The sequence below is a fragment of the Haliotis rubra genome, unplaced genomic scaffold (genome assembly GCF_003918875.1).
Source record: "Haliotis rubra isolate DU_JTF1 unplaced genomic scaffold, ASM391887v1 Scf2177, whole genome shotgun sequence".
NCBI lineage: Eukaryota > Metazoa > Mollusca > Gastropoda > Lepetellida > Haliotidae > Haliotis > Haliotis rubra.
The window spans coordinates 19,773-40,285 of record NW_025766200.1 but is presented as its reverse complement, the minus strand read 5'-3'; the positions used below and the strand labels follow the sequence as shown (position 1 = coordinate 40,285).

Here is a 20,513-nt window from a genome sequence, read left to right as displayed (position 1 = left end):
CTGGATATTATATCATATACGAACCCAGCGTATTTGGGAGATAGGTATAGTATGACCAGAAATTATTGACAATTTTAGGAATATGTTTAATTGGATTTCTAGTATAAACAACCTTGGCCGGCTATGAAGTGCTTGAAGTGAGTAATGAGTGAAAATTTAAAAAAAAATTACAATCTTAAATTCTCAATAATTTCTGGTTATACATCTGAGCTGATAAATCCATGTTAATTCCGAATACGGGTATTTCTGGTTGTTTGTGCTACATATGGATATTTGTAAAATGTAATATATCAATTCAATAGGTTTCCAAAGCATGAAAATTAAGTGTCCAATATCAAACAAAGGGTTAATCAATATGTGAGTAAGATCGCGGCTAACTTCGAATCCCCTTCCTCACCAACCGTTATAACGCTCAGGTATTTTCAAACGATAAGAAGATAAACATTGATGACAAGTCATCGTTAAGAAAATCCGCTAAGTTGAAAGATCTGCAAAAAGCTAAACTGATCGATAGGTGTAAGACCAAGTTACTGTGACAGCGTACTTCACCGTAGACCTGTTTGGACGGGGAGGCTACCCTTGTTCCCGCCCCTAGCCGCCTCTAGCACTGTAGATATGTAGCCCTACACAGACGTATCCTGGAGTCAGGTAAAGTAACGCTTCTGCAATGTGATCAGGGTCAACGCGTGCTGGAGCCCAAGCTCTTAACACATCCATGCCATTGGCTTCGAACAGTGTGATGAGTTCAGTGTAGGTACACGGCGCACGACCACTACAATGATGTCGACGTGGTTCCTGTTGCCGTTCTTGGTGCTGGTGGTTGGATGCACTGCCATTGGTGCGAAAGGTGAGACGGTACTGAAACCATTTGAAGATTATTTCGTTCAGTTGGATAGGCAAGTGGATTGAGGACCTGCCTGTATGACCGAATGCCTAGATTAGATTCCTATGGCCATATTTAATGTACGCTGGAGTACCTCACTGGATAGTGATTGAGAAGCGGTGCAAACACATGCAAACATGACATAAAACGAATTGATAATTGGATGAGAATTGTTGTAGGCGAGGACGTGGTCTTATAGAAGTTATGTGATACATATTTGCGTTAGTTGATACAGAGATTGTGTGATATAGAACGGTATTAGGTGGTACAGAAGGGTGTGAGGCGGTGGTGGTGGTGCTGATATTTTTAAGGCCACAGTCAACATTACCTAACATATCGGGTGTCATCATTCGTCGTGTCAGCCTAGTCAGTAGTTCCAGACCTTTTACATTGCGTCGGAACTTCTACGGACCCGAACCATCTCTTTAAAAGTTTGTTGAACGACTGAGTTTCGTCTTTAGTTCTTCATATCCCTTTGAGAGAAACATACACAACCACACAGGTCTAAACCCTAGGGTGAAGATAATGGTATGACAACTACGATCAATGAAGTGTGGAACCTAGGTTTCGAACTCGTGGTTGGAGGTGGTTACAAGGTTAAGTTTAGTTTTTAAGACTTGTTTTCCGATTTCCTGGGTTCCATCCGCTTCCTTTGATGGTAACACATTCTGAATATTCATAAAACATTAAGTCTTTAACAACAGAATCTGAACAGGAACAATGAAATGAAAAACAGTGTTTAGCAATAAATTACACAATCATAAAACATACTGATGGCATGTTGCTGATAACAAGGTTAAACTATTTCACTAATTAAATGACGCTTTTTGCTACAGGATACTGGCGCTTTGCTAACCTTCCGCAGACTATAAATGTATCTGAAAATGCCTCACTTGGGATGACGGTTTTCGTTGTGCAGCCGCCTGTGGCGGGGATGACGTACACGATGACGCCGGCTTCCAGCTTCTTCATCAACGCCCTAGGGCAGGTGCAGGTCAGCGCTGTCTTGGACTATGAAGGCCCCCCTACAGGCACCAGCTATAGTTTGTCAATAAGGTGAGATGGTCATTTGAAGGGAGAAAGTACTAAACTAATTTACAACATACATCCTATTGGCGTTTTACGTCATTACTCTGGTTGGACGTGGTGGCATAAGGTTAACTATACCGGGACGTGTGTGTGATTCTTTTTTTGTTTGTATATATGCCTGAGTGTGTGTGTGTGTGTGTGCGTGCGCGCGCGCGCGTGCGTGCCTGAGTATGTGTTTTGTTAATGGTAAATGTGCGTGTATGTGCGTGCCTACCTGTGTGTGTTTTATTGTTTGTATATGTGCCTGAGTGTGAGTGTGCGTGCTTGAGTGTGTTTGTGTGAGTGAGTGTGTGTGTGCGTGTGTGCGCGCGTTGTTTGTATATATGTCTGAGCGGGCGTGTGTGTGAGTGAGCGTGCGTATGATATTGCTGGCATATTGCAAAAAAGCGGCGCAAACCCTTACTCACTTAATTGAGTGCAACAGTGAACAACAAACACAAAATATTAAATGATTGATATTGCCTACAATATAGCGCACTTAGACATGTGTTACTGATGTGTTGAAATCTGTGTAACAATCTGGTAGGATTCCATCACTTTGCGTTACTAATGTTGGAGGGAGACCTTACGTGCTGCGGGTGTTTGATATTTCCCATCTTCGGTGTTCTGTAGAGCCACCATCAAAGCCGGCACGACCTGCAAGGGCACCCTGACTATTTTTGTGACCAACGTGTTTGATGTTCCTCCAACTCTGACGTCTACCACGGTTGTTGTGACGGTGGAGGAGGAACTGTCCTCTCAGATCCTGCACCTTACCGCTACAGATGTTGAGACGCCATTTGGAGATAAACTATCCTACACTTTATCAGGTATGACCGGGCAATCGTGGCCCAAACGGAGGAACCACCTTCCACTAACACAACTAAGTGAATACACTCCTTTATGCGCAAGCTGAAATCATCCACTGGGTTATATGTCCGTATAACGAAACATGATAATTGTTTATTCTACGCAGGGTATCATATATTTTCACAACACCACCACACATTGTATTGACCTACTTAGTCTGAATATGGAGATGATATACATTATTTGGCAACATTTCTGAAACTATTTAAGCTTTAGAATGAAAGCAACATCATTCACATGGCACAATGTACGCTACCTTAGAAACATGTTTAATTTGTCTCGAAAATAAAATCTAGAACCCTGTGATGAAATGTGGTCCGAAAATACGGGTGGCCCAAATCTGTACTCTACACCTCAAACGAGAAAATTAATATTTGTCTTTTGAACCACACGCCTGTGTTTGCAAGATGAACGTTCTTTCAAAACGAATTTTATTTCCGGGTGTTTGAAGATTAGTGGAAAGAGGATTCACCTCAAAGGATTAAACACAATAGCAACCAGGTTTCTAAACAACAAGTTACACATACAAATTATTTTGGATGGATTACATATGTACTCAAATGGCACTCACTGAGTTATTAATGATGCATGACCGAACAAAACATGCCAGGACCAAGACAGGGGGGATCGTGTAGCCAGGTGTGGAAGGAAGTGAGGGTGGTCACCCAGAAAATCGCTGACCACTAATTGTTTTGTCTTGATATATTACATCGCTTCTTTCATTCCAGGCCCCAACAGTATGTTCTTCGCTATAGACGGGAGTACGGGGAATGTATCAGTACGGAGCCCCATTGATTACGACGCAGGGTACCACACTCTGTCACTGACCGTGTGGGTGGAGGACTTGGGAGGCAACACCGACCACCTGGACATAACCGTCAATATAGAGGACGTCAACGACAACGCTCCAACGTGTACACCATACGTTCATGTTGCAATCCTAGAAAATGCAAACAGTGGTACATATTTTGTCAGCTCTATTTCGCTGTATGAAAAAGCCCATATTCAGATAACGTCTTGAATCTTGAATTCACGATATTTTCAGCCAGACTATTATAGAAAGATCTGGTACCTGTTTTCTATAACATGGACCGTTATAAAGTATTTGCATGAATTTGCAGACTCTGTCGTGGCTTCCCTTGTCTGCGCCGATGGCGATGCCGGTGCCACAATGTGGTGTAATATTGTTTCCGGGGACCCCAGTTCACAGTTCATCACGTCAGGGATGTTAGTGACGACTGATGGTTCCCTTGATTACGAGACGACGTCTTTGTACACCTTGACCGTCCACGTCTACGACGACCACAATGTATCGGCACGTCACACCGCTTTCGTCACCATCGTCGTGCAGGTTCACAATTATATGCATTTCAGTTCTAAAAAATATACATGTATTTGATGAAACAATTTTAAACATCGAATGGCACATATTGTGTTCTACTGAATATAAAGGCGTACTATCATCTAAGTATTCTAGTACGTATTTTAGCGTGAACAGTATTGTACATCTCACCATGCACAACACGCCAGCATTGTCGTTCCATCCACAAATGTCTTTGTCTCAATCACGTATATATGTGCACATATCTTTTATGCCTACACACGAGACTAGAGCCATAAAACCACAGCATGATGTTCCTGTGTACCATCCAGAAAAGTGCATAAACACGTGGTAGGTGACCGTGTGCCATTATTGTGATCCATTTTCATGCGTGTGATGTAGTAATGTTTCGCTCAGGTTGAAGACGTCGACGACAATGCCCTTGTTTGGGTGACGTTGGAACAGACCATTCCCGTGTCGGAGGCCGTCGTTCCTGGCTCCCCCTTCTTCACTGTACTAGCGGCTGACCCGGACACAACTCCCGGAAGTACCGTCACTTACTTCATCACAGGAGGTCATTATGTCTCTGTGTTCCCCCTGTCTGTATGAAGGTTGTCCCCTCCCAATCCTCTCTCCATCTGTCACATTCTGTCTGTCAGTCAATCCACCCCTCGTCCGTCTCCGTGTATTTCTGTCTGTCTAACCCCTTCCCCCACCCACCCCCCAACACACACACACGCACGCACACACACATCAGTTTGTACACTTGCGTTGTTTCACATGGTCATTGTCCACTGTATGGCGTAATGGATTCACGTTGTTCTGTCTTACCTCAGGTGCAGGCATGGGCAATTTCAAAGTCGGTTCTCTAACTGGAGAGTTGTCTGCCCTTGTGGCCTTGGATTATGACGGTACCGTTGACTCCTACGACCTTGAGCTGATTGCAAGTGATGGCCTTCATAACACATCAAGTCTAAATCTGACCCTCAGCGTCCTGGACGTGAACGACAACGTCCCCGAGTTCCAAGGGACACCGTACACATTTTCCGTCATGGAGAATGCGTCCTTCTCAACTTCTGTAGGAACAGTAACTGCAAATGATTCCGACGGAGGACAAAATGGAGAGTTTATGTTTTCCTTAGATGTGTTTCTGCAAGGAGCGCCGTCCCATTTTACTATTGACCAGAACAGTGGCGTGGTCAGGACTACAGGGGGGACTAGATCGGGAGAGTCAGGACGTCTACGTAGCTTTGGTCAAGGCTATAGACAAAGGCCAACCTCGCCAAACAGGAACTGCCACCATCGTTATACATGTCACCGACATCAATGACAACTACCCTGTGTTCAGTGCCACCACCTACAGGGGATCTGTCATGGAGCAACAGGTCAACCCCAGTGTCCTCACAGTGTCCGCTACAGATAGGGATATCGGCAACCACTCTCGGATAACATATTCCCTAAATTCCCTTCATTCAGGACATTCATCCCATTTTTTTTATAAATAGCTCCACTGGTACAATTTTACTCAATACAACGGTAGACCGAGAAGAAGACCCCACCATCACCTTGTACGTCCTCGCAGTCGATGGCGGGACACCAGCGTTCACGTCAACAGCGACAGTGATAATTGACGTGGAGGATGTTAACGAACCGCCACAGTGGATGACGACGGCTAACGTGTCCATTGCTGAAGGTCTACCGGTCGGGGTACACGTCGCCACAATTGCAGCGGTAGACGAAGATTTCGGGATTGGAGGCACGGTGTTGTATCGGATTACGGACATATCGGCAGGTAAGTTCCAAGTTGATGTTCCTGATGGTTCAACACGTAATATTGGCTGGGTGGATGGGAGGGTGGGTGAAAGGGTGGATTGATAGATGGACGGATGGATGGATGGATGGACGGGCGGATGTGTGGATGGATAGGTGGTAGATGGATGGATTTATTGAGGGGATGGGGCGGAGCTTCCATGTTTCAACGGCTTGAAGAATTGCGTAATTTCAGTATATTTTCTTCATATTGACTTAGGTAATGGCAGTCCTTCCTCTGGGGTGTTTGTCGTGAATGCAGTTACCGGGGAGGTCCGGACTACACGTGTCTTGGACTGTGACCTAGGCATCAGATCATACACCATCACCTTCAATGCCACCGATGGACTCGGAATGACCGCTTCACACAACTTCATGTTGACCGTCACCTTGACCGATGTCAATGACAACAGCCCAGTGTTTGGCAGTATCACCTACTCATTTACAATAGCAGAGAACGTGAAGGTCGGAACAACGGTAGGTACGGTGTCCGCGTCGGATGCAGATATAGGAAACAAGACTGTGAGGTACAAAACAGATAAGTTCCTAGAAGGCGAATCCTCGCATTTTTCCATCATCAGTACCAGTGGCGTCATAGTGACGGCAGGTAGACTTGACAGAGAGACCAATGACAGGTACGTGTTCGTGGTGGTTGCCCAGGACACCGGCGTCCCTCCGCTAACAGCTTCCACCACCGTCTCTACGACAGTCACAGATGTCAATGACCACGCGCCACAGTTCAGCTCAGCTCTGTACTCTTGTTGGTTGGTAGAGGACGCCCCAAAAGGCAGCTGCATTACGTCGGTGACGGTGACGGATAAAGACGTGAGCATCAGCGGCAGCATAACGTTGTCTATAACATACCCTCCGCCTGCTGTTGACATATTCAGCATAGAGTCAGCTTCAGGAAGGATTTGTCTCCGTAAGACCGTAGACAGGGAGGATAGGTCCTTTTATGTGTTCACCGTCCGGGCTGAAGATGGTGGATCACTCACGTCGACAGCCAACGTCACCGTCCATGTCGTCGACGTCAACGATAATCCACCTGTAATGTATCCGGGGTTTTACAATACTGAAGTTGCTTACACTGGCGTCTGTGGCAGCTCCATCACCACCGTGACGGCTACAGATGCAGACACTGGTGAAAATGGTCAAATCACGTTCTTCCTGGAGAGGAACGTGTTTAATTACCTGTTCACTATTGACCCAGATTCAGGTACTAGTATACAGGGAGTAAAGATCGAACCGATATTATGACATCATGTAAACGCGCATGTTACATCGATCTGAAGGCATATATAAACCAGAGGCCGATAGGAAGAACACTGCTAAACATCTTATTGTGTGAACCCTATCAAATCCGGATTAGAATGGGTCTTCAGCAACCCATTATTGTCGTAACATTGAATGGTCAAGCTCGCTGACTTGGTTGACACATGTCATCGTATCTCAGTTGTGTAGATCGATGCCAATGCCATTGATCACTAGATTGTCTGGTCCAGACTCGATTATTTACAGAGCGACGCTATATAGCTGGAATATTGCTGAATGCAGCGTTTACAACAAAGGGACAAACAATCTTAGTTTCTTAATCACTTTTTCAAATTAGGTGTTTCTAAAGAAGCTGCAAATGCATAGGAGTTTCGCAAATGTGGGTATAAACCAAATCTTACACATGTGCCCAAGTCACTAAAAGCACATGTACATATTTTGAGTTATGAATTTGTAATATTCATTTCTCTTAAGGAAAGTATTACAACAATTCTGTTACAACATTTCATGACTGTAAAGTATTCTGTTCTATCCGCATGTACCATTGACTCACTCACTCTCTCACTCACTCACTCTATCGATACAAATGGAAACACCATCTTTTCACTGAACATTTATCACACAATCTACAAGTGAAAGTGCGTCTCTAAAATCTACCTGTACCTAAACTTTGGACAACGATCACCGAACAGGCGAACACAGGGAAAGCAATACATAGTTTGACAAGATTGTTAAATCTATACTGCTTAGTTTACTGCAGAATCACGTCAGTGGGTATAGGTAGCCCTGTCGTCTAAAGGTTGCAGAGTTGCGCACATTAGATGAGCCCGGATCCGCTGATGGTTGGTTCGTATCTGTGATGAGCACCCATCATGATTTCCTATCATCATACTACTGCTCCTGGGTTTCATCAACGTAGGCGTTTCTCTCATAGGCAGCAGCTGGGCATATGTGATGTGAGTTGCTAGACACACCAATCATATACCTTGGAAATTGTATTAGGTTTAGAACAAGATCCTGATTTGTTTCCTTCCTTAGGAGTCTTTTCCATGAAATCTCAAGCTGGGAAGAGTTCCCGCTACATACTGACGGCCTCAGCACAAGATGGAGGGACCCCGTCACACAACGCATCCACGCCGGCCGTTATCCGCGTGGACACGTTAGATCTCAATGACGTGGCGGTCACATGTAGACTGAGCATAGACGAAGCTGCGTTTGAAGCAAACAGTGCAGTGTTCATACCTAACATAGCATCCATTGTCAAGATCAGCTACCCGTCCGCCGTTGTGAAAGTGTGGTGTGTGGAGACGAGGAGTGGCTCGGCGGTGATCCCGACATCCTCCAGGCGAAAGCTGCTGCAGTCGACTAGGCAAGTCCAGTTTTTCATTTACCAAACTACAATTGGGTAATTATGCAATGTACACATAAAACAAGTTGATTACATTTTGTTATGTTTGTGTGAAGATACCATTATATTGTGTGAAGATATCATATTATACTGATGCTCAAGATATGCCCCCAGAGGGGCTGTCTCATTTCATTGACAGATATACCCTTCACAACTGGTCGGTAGAATAAAGGAAGAAACCATGTGACTAGTTATAAACACAAATTTTAATTCATTTTCACCTGTCCAGATATTCTCACCAGATGTCACATTTTCATATTTCAACAAATGTCCAGAGTCACTAAAAGACGCCATGTTTCGTAACGACTTTTCATTCTTCATGTGCAGTTATAACGTGGCAAAGGCAGAAAATGGTCACTCTGAATTCTCTGTCGGAACAGGTTGCATTTGGTGTAAAAGGCAAAATATCGATAAAACGATTATGTAGACCGATCAGTAAGAATCACTAACGACATCGTGTTTTCGCGAAAAGGGTAAACATGGCCGGCAGCACCCGCCTTGTGTTCGGCAGCACCCGCCTTGTGTTCGGCAGCACCCGCCTTGTGTTCGGCAGCACCCACCTTGTGTTCGGCAGCATCCGCCTTGTGTTCGGCAGCACTCGCCTTGTGGTCGGCAGCACCCGCCTTGTGTTCGGCAGCATCCGCCTTGTGTTCGGCAGCACCCGCCTTGCACGTATTTGTTGCCCCACGCCCAATCAGTACTCCAGCCACGCGACCTCGGCTTGTTCACGGAGAAGGCAATCACGTATAAGAAACCAGAACAAGCAGGTTTTAGAGAAGGTTATTCAACAATTGATAATGTTTTTATCCTCCAAGCTATAGTCATTAAATACCTTAGTGTCAAAAGAGGGAAATTTTACGTACTCTTCGTTGACTTTGCCAATCCATTTGACTCAGTGCAGAGGCATAAGCTATGGAATCTTTTAAAAACTCATGGTCTAAGTATCAAAATGAATAAACCTTTATGTAGTATTTATGAGAATGTAAAGGTGTGTGTACGTATCAATAATGAAATTTCAAAAACTTTTATCAGCCACTTAGGAGTTAGACAAGGGTGCGTTTTGAGTCCGTTTCTATTTACCTTTTTCATTAAAGAATTAGCTACTCAAAATTAACGAGAACTGCAATCACGATATCCAGCTTCACCCCGATATAACCCAGCTATTCTTACTGTTGTTTGCAGATGATATTATTCTGTTTTCATCCACAGTCAAAGGTCTACAGAGACAAATTAATGAACTTGAAACTGTGATGAATGGAAATTAACGGTCAACAGAAATAAAACAAAAGATCTTGTATTTATGAATGGGGGGCAGTTGTCACGTAGTGAGTACTGCTCCTTTAAAGGAGAAACGTTAGAAACTACAGACTATATATATCTAGGTGTTTACTTCAGTAGGGATCTGTTATGGAAGAAACATTCAAATCAGGCAACAATCCAAGCAAAAAAGGCTTCTGTAAGTATTTTCAAACGCTTGAGTTTGTTGGGAAATATTTCATACCAATCATTTTTCCAAATATTTGATGTTAAAATACTCCCAATTTTATTACATGGTTCAGAAGTGTGGGGTTTACAAGAGTTTGATGTGATAGAACTTTTTTTTATATGCCTGTAAAACATTCTTAGGTGTGAAAATACGTACATCTTGCCTGATAGTATATGGTGAGTGTGGTCGGTTTCCACTTTATCTACACTCAAATATTAGGGCTATCAAATACTGGTTAAGACTTCTTGATATGCCTTCATACAGACCCCCCCGAAAACTGTTATAATAAGATGTTACTTTATGATAAAAATGGAAAGAAAAACTGGGTTACTGGAGTCAGAGAGCTACTTTTCAGTAGTGGTTATGGACAAGTTTGGCAAAATCAGAATGTGTATTCAAAATCAAATTTTGTATTGTCATTAACACAAAGGCTAAAAGATATGAATATACAGACATGGACTGCTTCACTGGCTTTAATAATAAGTGTTTTATTACAAACTATTTAAATCACAAATAATTCAGGAAGATTACCTTTTAAGATTAATGTTTAAAAGTTCCGAACTGCTCTTTCACGTTTTAGATGTTCCACTCATGATCTTTTATTGAAACGGGACGTTATAAAACATTAGTTGGGACCAAAGAATTTGTAATGTTTGCAACTTAAGTTCAGTTGAAGATGAGTATCATTTTCTGCTTGTAAGTCCCAGACAACCATTGTGCGTAAGCCGAAGGCGTTCGGTATCCAGCATACCTATCGGCGTTAGGGCACCGGATCCGCAGACAACGGATGTGCGGCTTCGGTGCGTAAGGTGCCCGAGATCCCATATGCACCCATGTGGGCAGGGTGCGGTCGTGGAAGAAGCGTTCAATATCCCAGTGCGGCATTAACGGCCAGGTGAAAAGGGCTTCGAAGGCGTTCTATCCGCATAACCTGATGGTACTGAGGGCACGAACTGAAAGTGGTGGAACTGATGTGCAGGCGTGGCGCGGCGTTCGTGGTGACCGCAGGCATGCACCCATTGCGGTACCGGAAGAAATCGGTATCCAGTGACAACTCCATGTGCGGCCGGGCGAGCGTCTGATCCCAGCGGTACAAATCCATTGCGGTGAAAGCGGGCTTCGGACGGCACCGGTATATCCGCAGGTTGCACCACAGGCGGGCTTTGGCGAGCAGCACCGCGGGATCCGGAAATAGCATAACCCAGCCGGTAGGCAAACTGGAGTACCGGGGATCCAGTGAGCAACTCCATGCGGTCGTGGAGGCACCGTAAGATCCGGCATGCAACCCATGCGTGATCCCATTGAAGCGGCAACCCATTAAAGCCGGCTCGGAAACCGGTGTTCGAACTGTCAGCGCACCCCATTACGGTAAAGTGGTCAACCGGGGAGGCACCGGCATTATCCAGCCGCGCGGGAAAACCATGATGCAGATCCATCGCAGAAGTGCGAACCTTAGCGAAAAATTTCCGTGAAACTGCAAAACGGGATCCATCAGCACAACGAATATGGCATGCAATAGTTCAGGGGAGGCAAAAATTATCCAGCAGACAACCTGAGGCAGGTGCGTGGCCGAAGGTACCAGATCCCAGTGGCATAACCCTGCTTCCGGTGGTGAAGTATCCGGCGAGGTTCTATCCGCCAGGACAAATCCATTGTGAAGTGGCCGGAGGAAAACCGGTAGATCCCAGCGATGCAATCCATTGACAATTACAGAAGTTTATTAATACGTTAAACCTAATCACATTTCAAATTTGATGTTATGACGGTTTGTCATAAAAACGTTGTATAACAAATTGTTATGTTAATGTTCATATCCTACACACAGTAACAGCGAGGGCTTCCCGCTGATTTGTGGCAGACACACCCGCGATATCCGATCCGGTTCGTTTCAGCAGTCCGTACGTTTCACTATCCGAATGTTTTGATGAAAAACTGCAGTTTCGGATTAATGCTGCCTGACTGTACTTGAAGTTGTCGCTTCAAGTGGTGTATACTATTGATGATAAGGTTTTAAGGATTTTTTACCCCTAATCCCATGAGTGTTGAGAAGATCAAGGACACTGAATGATGAATGCCTTAGATGCATTAACAGGACATACAAGACCTGAACGTCAGTTTCAACAATCGTCTATTTGTTTTTGTGCCTCCATTGCAGCAGGAGCCATGAAATATTTCCATATCGAGGCTGTAACCTCATACCACCTGGTGGTGACCCCTTGGGCGGAGACAACCGCTGGTATAGCAATCATCACAGTCAGCGTATTGCTCGGGGTCGTCCTCATCTCCGTTACCGTCGTTGTGATTTGCTACGCCTACAAACGCCGAAAGAGGTAGTATTTGTCCCCACGGACGCCATCATACGATCGTGTGGCAGTATGGAGTTGTCTTTCTAAGCCTGTGTAGAAAAAGTCTTTTCTAGGGGTGCCCTAGAGGAAAAGGTCCCAAGGTCCGGGTTCGACTCCCATTTTAGCAATATAAACCCATTTAATTCTTAAGGACATGCATGTAACGAGATGGTGTCAGTGACCCATGAACTTTGCAATGCCTATTCTTCCCCTATTAAAAGAGTTGTTACTGTCCGAGTTAATCGTCCGGATAAACATGTTCTCAGATTCACGGGTCAAGTCTGCTCTTCAGGGACTAAAGGGGTTCGGTTTCATTGAGATTTATTCTCGTTAAAGTCTTCAAACGTTAAAAGAGTGCTGCATGCATATAACGTGGATGTACAGAGCAGTGCAAATATTGACATCATCAGCCAGGTTGTTGTCGCACATGTAAAACTCACACTGTATCTCCTGGTAGGCCAGTGTCGCCCCAGCGCCCCAGCCACGTGTCCTCGTATAGGCGTCAGGACAAGAAGCCCAGTAAAGGTAATATCGTGTGCTTTCTCAGACCTGACGTAGGCACTGCACGCACACGCACACGCACGCACTCTAAGGCTCTCACTGGCAAAGGCACTGCACATGCACACGCACCCAGCCACGCACCCAGCCACGCACACACACACACACACACACACACACACACACACACACACACACACACACACACACACACACACACACACACACACACACACACACACACACACACACACACACACACACACACACACACACACACACACACAATCTCCTACAGGTTTATTCTTCAAGAATAGCAACAGTTGTATACAATTAAATTTTTAATTTAACTAATTGAACTACTGATGATGTAAGATCTATATGCACTGGGCCATTTTATTGCAGCGTTTGATATCGGCTATCTGAAGAAACATCCGCCCCCCGCTCTAATGTCACTTCCGCCTCCTGTAAGTATGAAGGATAAAGTGTTTTGGTTGTTGCTGTATGTATAGGGGCGTCTGTTGACCAATCATGTGACCATCTTAGATTAGTGAAGAAAATACATAGAGAGTCATTCTAGTCAATATTTAGAACGATAATGGAAACTGATTCAGCGTAGGATGAATGGTCTATAAAGAACTGATCAAGAGCTCAGTCCAACGCATCAGTTCTCAGAAAACCACCCACGATGGTGCATGAGATACAACCACATGCAATTTCCAGTACGTGATATAGCAGTGATGTTCGGTGTATGATATACCGTGTGTAGCATGCATTCAGTCGTGTAATCCTCTTGATATCTGTATGCATGCTGCACCTTATGTGTCTATTTACACTGAGCGGGTACTGTCTTTGGTGTTGATAACTTTCTTATGAGTTTATTTTAAATATAGAACATGTGTGGCGAAAACCTTGTTGACCTACAGATTACCCTCTGGGTTATACTGTTTGTTCTCCTCAGAGGAATCGGACTGGAGTACCCGAGAGACAATGTCTACATACGCAGTGTGCTCATAGGGTGCTATTTTATAGTACTGTCTAGCTGTCCATGTACACACATGGCTTTAGAGAGGAAGGAAACACATCAATTGTTTAAACTGACCACTACGTTTCGCATGACAGCTTCAATCTATCATTATGCAATTTATACTATTTTATATTTATTAAGGAGCTATTGACCCACAGCTAAACTACAGGTCTGTTTTGTAAAATCTTCCTGATGATCCCTACCCGTACACATAATGCACCTTTAGTCTAGTCTGATCGCAGAGCGGAAGGTTAGAAGTTCCCCAGTCGTGTCATAACGAAAGACGTTAAACGACGCTACTTATCGATACCCTGCCTGCGTTCGTCATAAAGAGGACTGGCAGGTCTGAGTGGAGCATGCATGTTATAATGCAGCATAGAATCCATACACCCGTCTTTAGTCCGGTCTCAAGCACCTGCTTAATGTTGAACACGAGGTCCATCCCCTTTTTACCCTACAATTGTAACCTCAGACATACACGGTGAAGCCCCTGCCTATGAAGACTGCCGAAGAGGGCATCACCAGCATCGACTACACCAACAAAGGCGGCAGGGGCAGGGTGATCAACAGGGACTTCCGTAGCACAGCTGGGGATGAAGGTAAGTCTAGTCACACGAGCATACAGTTGATAATGACAATACATGTAATAAAATACAATCATGATGCCTGGCCCGTGTTCTATGTAAAGCAGAGTAAAGCCTGCAGCTGCTTTTCAAGTAAAGTAGTTTTAATGTTGCGTTTTTGAAAATAACAACATAATATTTTGTCATTTTGTCGAGCTCACCTTGGTATAGTGCAAAGTCGTCTAAAGTACTGTCGGAAATGCTAGAAAAATGCTTTTTGACTTATATTTAAAATTCAGAGGTATTACAGTTACTTAAATAAGAAATATCACTTCAAGAAACATCTACCTAATGTAGACCGAGGGAATAAATTTTCAGACATGCTCTAATTTTTTTTTTTTAAAACTTAGAAAAATAAGGGGTAGTGGGATTGATACAAACATTTATTGCCTGTCATCAGCATCCACGGTATCGACAGGTGAAACTGACACCTGAGCACACGCTCGTGCGAGGGGTCAGCTCAATAGATGTTTTCTGCAAAATGTTGAATATGTGTACGTATAGTATACGTATCGGTTATGTAAGGGATCATTTGTGTATGTGTTTGTTTTGAAATAAACATACGAATTACTGTACATTGGAAAGAATCCTATCACTTGTGTTATCTTATCGACTGATTGTAGACATGTGCAACGTTTTAATAAATGTTTTGCATGTCAACAGTATATTTCATTGAAAAAATATGGATGTAACTCGGTCAGTTTAATCTAGTTGTGAACATTGGCCAAAGATTTAACGAAGTCACTGGTGTAGCTTCTTTAGAATATATATATATTTCTTCTCATACAGTTTGTAGACCGCCCGTCTAAGCACTCCCTTGTCAAAGTTGTCAAGGATGGTTTCACGTCCCAGTTTTGCATTTGAGCCGGTCCCTGTCTTGTCTGATTTGTTTTCAATATTGTAAACTTGTTGGTAAGACATGCCAACAGCTCTACAAGTTCTGTAATACACCCTTTCTAAACTAATGAAAGGTTTATCTCTGTCTTTTTTAAGCAGAAAAAAACTATAAACCTTTGCAACAATCGACTGCAAATCGTTGGCCATAGTGGACGCTGTGATAAATATGTGCATGCATGACGGGAAACTTATTTATCAAGACTTCACATTTATATAAATATTTTTTCAATAAAGAAACGATAATTAAGTACAGTAACACAAACATTCAACATTTATTTGTTTAGGAAAAACGTTAAATTCATATTTTTACACCACCTGTATTATTAGCATAAATGTAAAGACTATTTCAGATTTCTGTTGTTGAACTCTGAAAAAATCTTAAGTTGCTGTTTTGGTACCAAATTCTCTCCTGTAAACTGCCCTTTAAATGCATGGGAATGTTAAATCGATTGAAATAACAATTAGGTAGACGATAGGTGAGTTGATATCTTGACAACATAGTTCATTTATCATCTTTATAAAGATATTAAGGCTAAAAAGCATTTTTCTAGCATTTCCGACAGTACTTTAGTTATATGTTGGACAACAGCCGGCCATGCAGTATTGCAATGTTATGCAGTGTGACATTACGTCCCTGTATTTGTGAAGACGGTAGAGCATGATCGTGAACGATGTCGTTCCGGTAGCGTACGTCATTATAATTATCATTAGCGCGTTGTGGTCTCCCACACCATGGCATCTCCATCCCCACTGAGCAATGTAAGTGGCACAGAAACGTCTCCTGAGATGCACGTATCGCTGGACGATGGGACCGGATGTTGTTCTCCATCAGCCGGATGTTTACAGTTCTGCTATTAATAGCTCTCAATCCAAAAACTGTACAAACTGTTTATGTGACAGTCTGATATCGAATCCGTAAATGCACCAACTGAAAGTGGTTGAGTTGACGTGGACACGTGGACAACCGGCCTATTGTGAACTATGAGCCTAGCCCCGTTGTCTTCAAACCGATGATGTAATGTTTTGATGAATATTAAAATGTCTGGCAACTTCGTTTTGAGCCAGTCCTCTTAGCACATCGCTCAGATTTTTAGCAAGCCTTGAAACTGCGTTAGCGTCATGTACAGTTACACAAAGTGTCTCTGAACTACCATAGGGTCCAGTGTGGGCATCATGCTCTCAACAGAACGCATCAATTCAAAATGTTCAAATCGTCATTCACAACCTGAATACCGAAGGGGTGTGTTTATGAATGTAGACTGAGAGATACATTCTCAATTTTCAGAATAAATGTATTGTTATGTAACTGCATAAGACGTTTCGTAAGGATACGTCCAAAGGACAGGACCATTAGAGGTTCGGAGCGCTAAAACGAACACAGCAAAACTTTTGATGACTTGGTTATGTGGATTTGTGTTAATATCTTGGTGGAAATATCTTTAAAAGTTAGAAATAAGTTTATGATTGGTTATAACACGTTGTACATCAAGCATTCAAAATCATTGTAGTTTTAAAATGGTGAACAGGGGTTGCTTTGTGAAGTGACGACTTCGATGAGCAGCTCACAGCACCAAGCAACGATCTAAGTGTATAATCGTAAGACGTTGGATTTACGAATGGATTAAAACGCTTTGTAATTGGGTCGTAAATGAAAGAAAAATTATGTCCATTTTTGTCAGAAACTATGATAATAGGTCACAAAATGTCCAACGCTTTCTGAGCAGCCCAAATCTCCAGGATTCTGCTGTTCATGAATGCAGTGCTGGAAGACGCCGTGCATTAGTTTTGTATTCACATCCCCACCATGACACATTTACACCAGTGGAACTGTCGGGCAGTCACAGAGAACCTTGTACATGCCCATAGTGCTAGAAGCTTGTGGGAGGTTCACAGGGCCGGATACAGCTTTTTGGAGAAAAGGGGGGTGCACACTATTGAGAAAGGAGGGGTGCACACTTCATTTCCACGAGAGTTTCAATGGTCATTTAATAAATTTTCAGGACCAAAAGGGTGGGTGGTGATGTGCACCCCCCTTCTTGTCTGATCCAAGCTGCTACAAGCAGTCATGATGTAACCATCAGTGCGGCGTTAAATAACATTCACCCACCCGCTCAGTAGCATTACTGAAGTATTCCAAACATATCATACCTTGGCCCTAAATTTAGTTTAATCCTCATTCGAAGACCGCCCGCTTTTTTCAGCTACAGGACGGGTATACAACTACGACACGAGGACGAACCAGAGACGCTGGATGAAGACACCCGAAGGGAAACCTGTCCGAGTTACGCATCACTGACGTTGCCATGGAGATGTCAAATCAGCAAAGTATTGATGGTGTTTTCTTCGGTATATTAGTACAGGGGTGATACGAAATACAGGTGTTGGAATAGTGAGTGAGTGAGTTAAGTTTTACGCCGCACTCAGCACTATTCCAGCTAAATGGCGGCGTTCTGTAAAAATCGAGTGTGGAACCGACAATCCAGTGATCAACAGCATGAGCATCAATCTACGCAATTGGGATACGATGACATGTGTCAACCAGGTCAGCGATCCTGACCACCCGTTAGTCGCCTCTTACGACAGGCATGAGTTACTGAAGATCAATTCTATCCAGGATCTTCAAGGGTCTAGTGTTGGAATATCCGTGAAGATTATCTCAATGATTTAACCCGTTTGTGCAGGATGGCATTATCGTTTGAAACTGCAATACATGGCTCTCTCGCCCGTTGAAATGTCCCAAATGTTCTGCACGCGATGCTAATTGTGACATTCCCTTATTGATAGAGGTAAATAACAAACACGTCGCAGTTTGGTGGACACAGAGGCGGATTCGCCGTGTTCTGTTTCCAGCTTTGTCAGCACTATTCCCGTGACCAAAGTCTCTGAGACCTCATCAATTCAGACATTCCTCAAGGTGGCACGCTGTGGTTTAACTCACTCATGTGTATTACAAGATGTCGACATTTGTTCTATTTGAAACGTTTCTTTGAATATAATGGGCGTATTTCCTCGAAAACGAAAGAAGAAGAGTTTCGTATTATTGAAAATGTTTTTTTAAAGACGAACGAACTTAGACAATCAAAGACTGGTGTGTAAACGCTATAGATATGTACACCAAACAATGCATGACATTAAGACATACACCACAGAACCACGAGCGTCTTAACGTCCTACGTTGTCGACTACTTTTTGAACATTGGAGGTACAGTCGACAACTGTTCATCAGATAACACATCTCTTGAGTCTTGTGCTGGTAAATCTAATCTAAACATTATCAGATCCGTGTGTTTATATATTGTGTTGGTTTCCTAATATGTTTATGTCTGACGAATTGGGTTTCCAAGCTGAAGGGTTACCCTGATGGTTTCAGGTTTCCCTGAAGTAACGGGATGTGGTACCGGGACACGTGTGGTGAAGCCAAATGTCTCCCAACCATGATGTTGCAGGATGTTGCCTTGAGAGACATAAACTCACTCACTCACTCAGACGTGTACGGGATGTATCTAAATATTTCAAGTTTATGATCTGAGGTGGAAAGTAGTCATGGCTTGTATGTTACTCCCTTATTCATGTATGAACAGTGTGAACTTTGCGAATAACCATATGTGATGTAACGCGAGGCACTGCACATTGCCCAGCCTGGTGTCCAACCAACCGTGTGATAATATCACAATATGGAGGTTATGTAGGCAACACAAGTCAACCTAACCTTATCTCATTATTGTGTTTACAACAAGTATGTAGATTATGATTAATTCATATATTAAGATGCGATTGATAATATTTTGTTATCAGTCTCAGAAATATGAAATATGTATTTCGGTATTGACATAAAGACGTAAACTGTAACATGTAATTGTTCGGTGTCATATTAAAAATAGGGATGTAATTATTATTTTTATCTTCACGGAAAATATCTGAATATCAATGTATTTGAATTTACTGAAACGGTGTCAGCTTATTACGTGAAGTGACGTCTTTGACAAATGTAAACAATTGTTTATGTGTTATAAAGTGTTAAAGTGAACAGCCATGAAATGGTTAAAGAGTTGGATGAAACGCCCAGGTATGAACGGGAACTCGTGTAAATTAAGATATACAAAATTGTTTCTTTGGCTTTGACAAAAATATACTGATCTTTGAGTATTGAAGGTGCATATTTGACAAAAGATTTAATTCATCTACATCTCAAACTAACATTCGACGATTAACCAAGATGTTGTTCCCTCTCAAGACTCTTCAGGTCTGGGGTTCGAATCCATATTTCGGTCAAAGTTTGATTCTTGGTTTGTCTGTGGCATATTCGCGTTACTAAAACTGTACAGCAAATCTGGTTTTCATGTGACAATAGGCTGACTAATATATCGTTTAATGCAGTGTTAAACTCAACTCACTAACTCACTGAAAGCGGACCGACAGTGGTAGCCCATATAAAAACTCATAATTTTTGGATGGCGAGTCCTGATGTGATAATATCATGACTTGGAGGAATAATTAGAATAACGACCGCTTTGAGAATGTAGTCCTTTGAAGCCCGTCCCTTGAAAGTTGTAAACAAAGCTAAGAACTCACATACTTAATGTGGCGTTTTTGTAAATACAATGTATGTGCGTGCGTATTGCGTGTCTGTGCATTAAAAGTCAGCCGTTGTGCGATACAGCAGGATGACGTCCTTTGTTTGAATAAATTGTGTACACTAACGCAGAACGGACAGTTTTCTTACAAAGGTTTGATACAACTGAAGGTACAACGCATAAAACATCGACATCGATATCACAGAATGCTTGTGTTATAAATAAGACGACATGACTCCTCATGAAGAAAACATGGAAACGTCACAGAAGCATATAATCAACACCTGTCTTTTCCCTGAGCTAGGGCTTAAAGTGTACACTCAACCCTGGCTAATCCGGACAGGATCACACCCAGGACGATCGACTGGATTAACGAATTATTGTTACACAGTTTAATTCCTTACTTTCCAACAGCAGGTTCCGGACAAAGGA

At 43.0% G+C, this 20,513-nt stretch overlaps 2 protein-coding genes across 2 annotated transcripts; both read left to right on the top strand.

Moving 5' to 3' along the window:
• Nucleotides 1–711: 711 nt before the first annotated feature.
• LOC124277069 (cadherin EGF LAG seven-pass G-type receptor 2-like) lies at nt 712–8,632 on the top strand. Its single transcript, XM_046712719.1, is given in 11 exon segments — nt 712–847; nt 1,720–1,939; nt 2,585–2,781; nt 3,550–3,780; nt 3,943–4,172; nt 4,560–4,716; nt 4,979–5,343; nt 5,345–5,637; nt 5,639–5,934; nt 6,172–7,167; nt 8,262–8,632. Coding segments are annotated over 11 exon segments (3,423 nt in total). The 5' UTR covers nt 712–780.
• Nucleotides 8,633–9,110: 478 nt separating this feature from the next.
• On the top strand, nt 9,111–20,214 carry LOC124277068. The gene is made up of 7 exons (XM_046712718.1): nt 9,111–9,303; nt 12,273–12,447; nt 12,920–12,987; nt 13,366–13,427; nt 14,460–14,586; nt 17,709–17,832; nt 18,878–20,214. The coding sequence occupies exons 1-6, from the start codon at nt 9,111–9,113 to the stop codon at nt 17,801–17,803; spliced, it is 720 nt and encodes a 239-aa protein (XP_046568674.1). The 3' UTR covers nt 17,804–17,832; nt 18,878–20,214.
• Nucleotides 20,215–20,513: the final 299 nt, after the last annotated feature.

What these genes read in the sequence shown, in the direction of transcription:
- LOC124277068 (XM_046712718.1), top strand. Translation starts at nt 9,111, where the DNA reads ATGGCCGGCAGCACCCGCCTTGTGTTCGGCAGCACCCGCCTTGTGTTC. An exon ending in GGACAAGAAGCCCAGTAAAG is followed by an intron (nt 12,988 to 13,365) that starts GTAATATCGTGT and finishes ATTTTATTGCAG; the next exon opens with CGTTTGATATCGGCTATCTG. An exon ending in TAGCACAGCTGGGGATGAAG is followed by an intron (nt 14,587 to 17,708) that starts GTAAGTCTAGTC and finishes CGCTTTTTTCAG; the next exon opens with CTACAGGACGGGTATACAAC.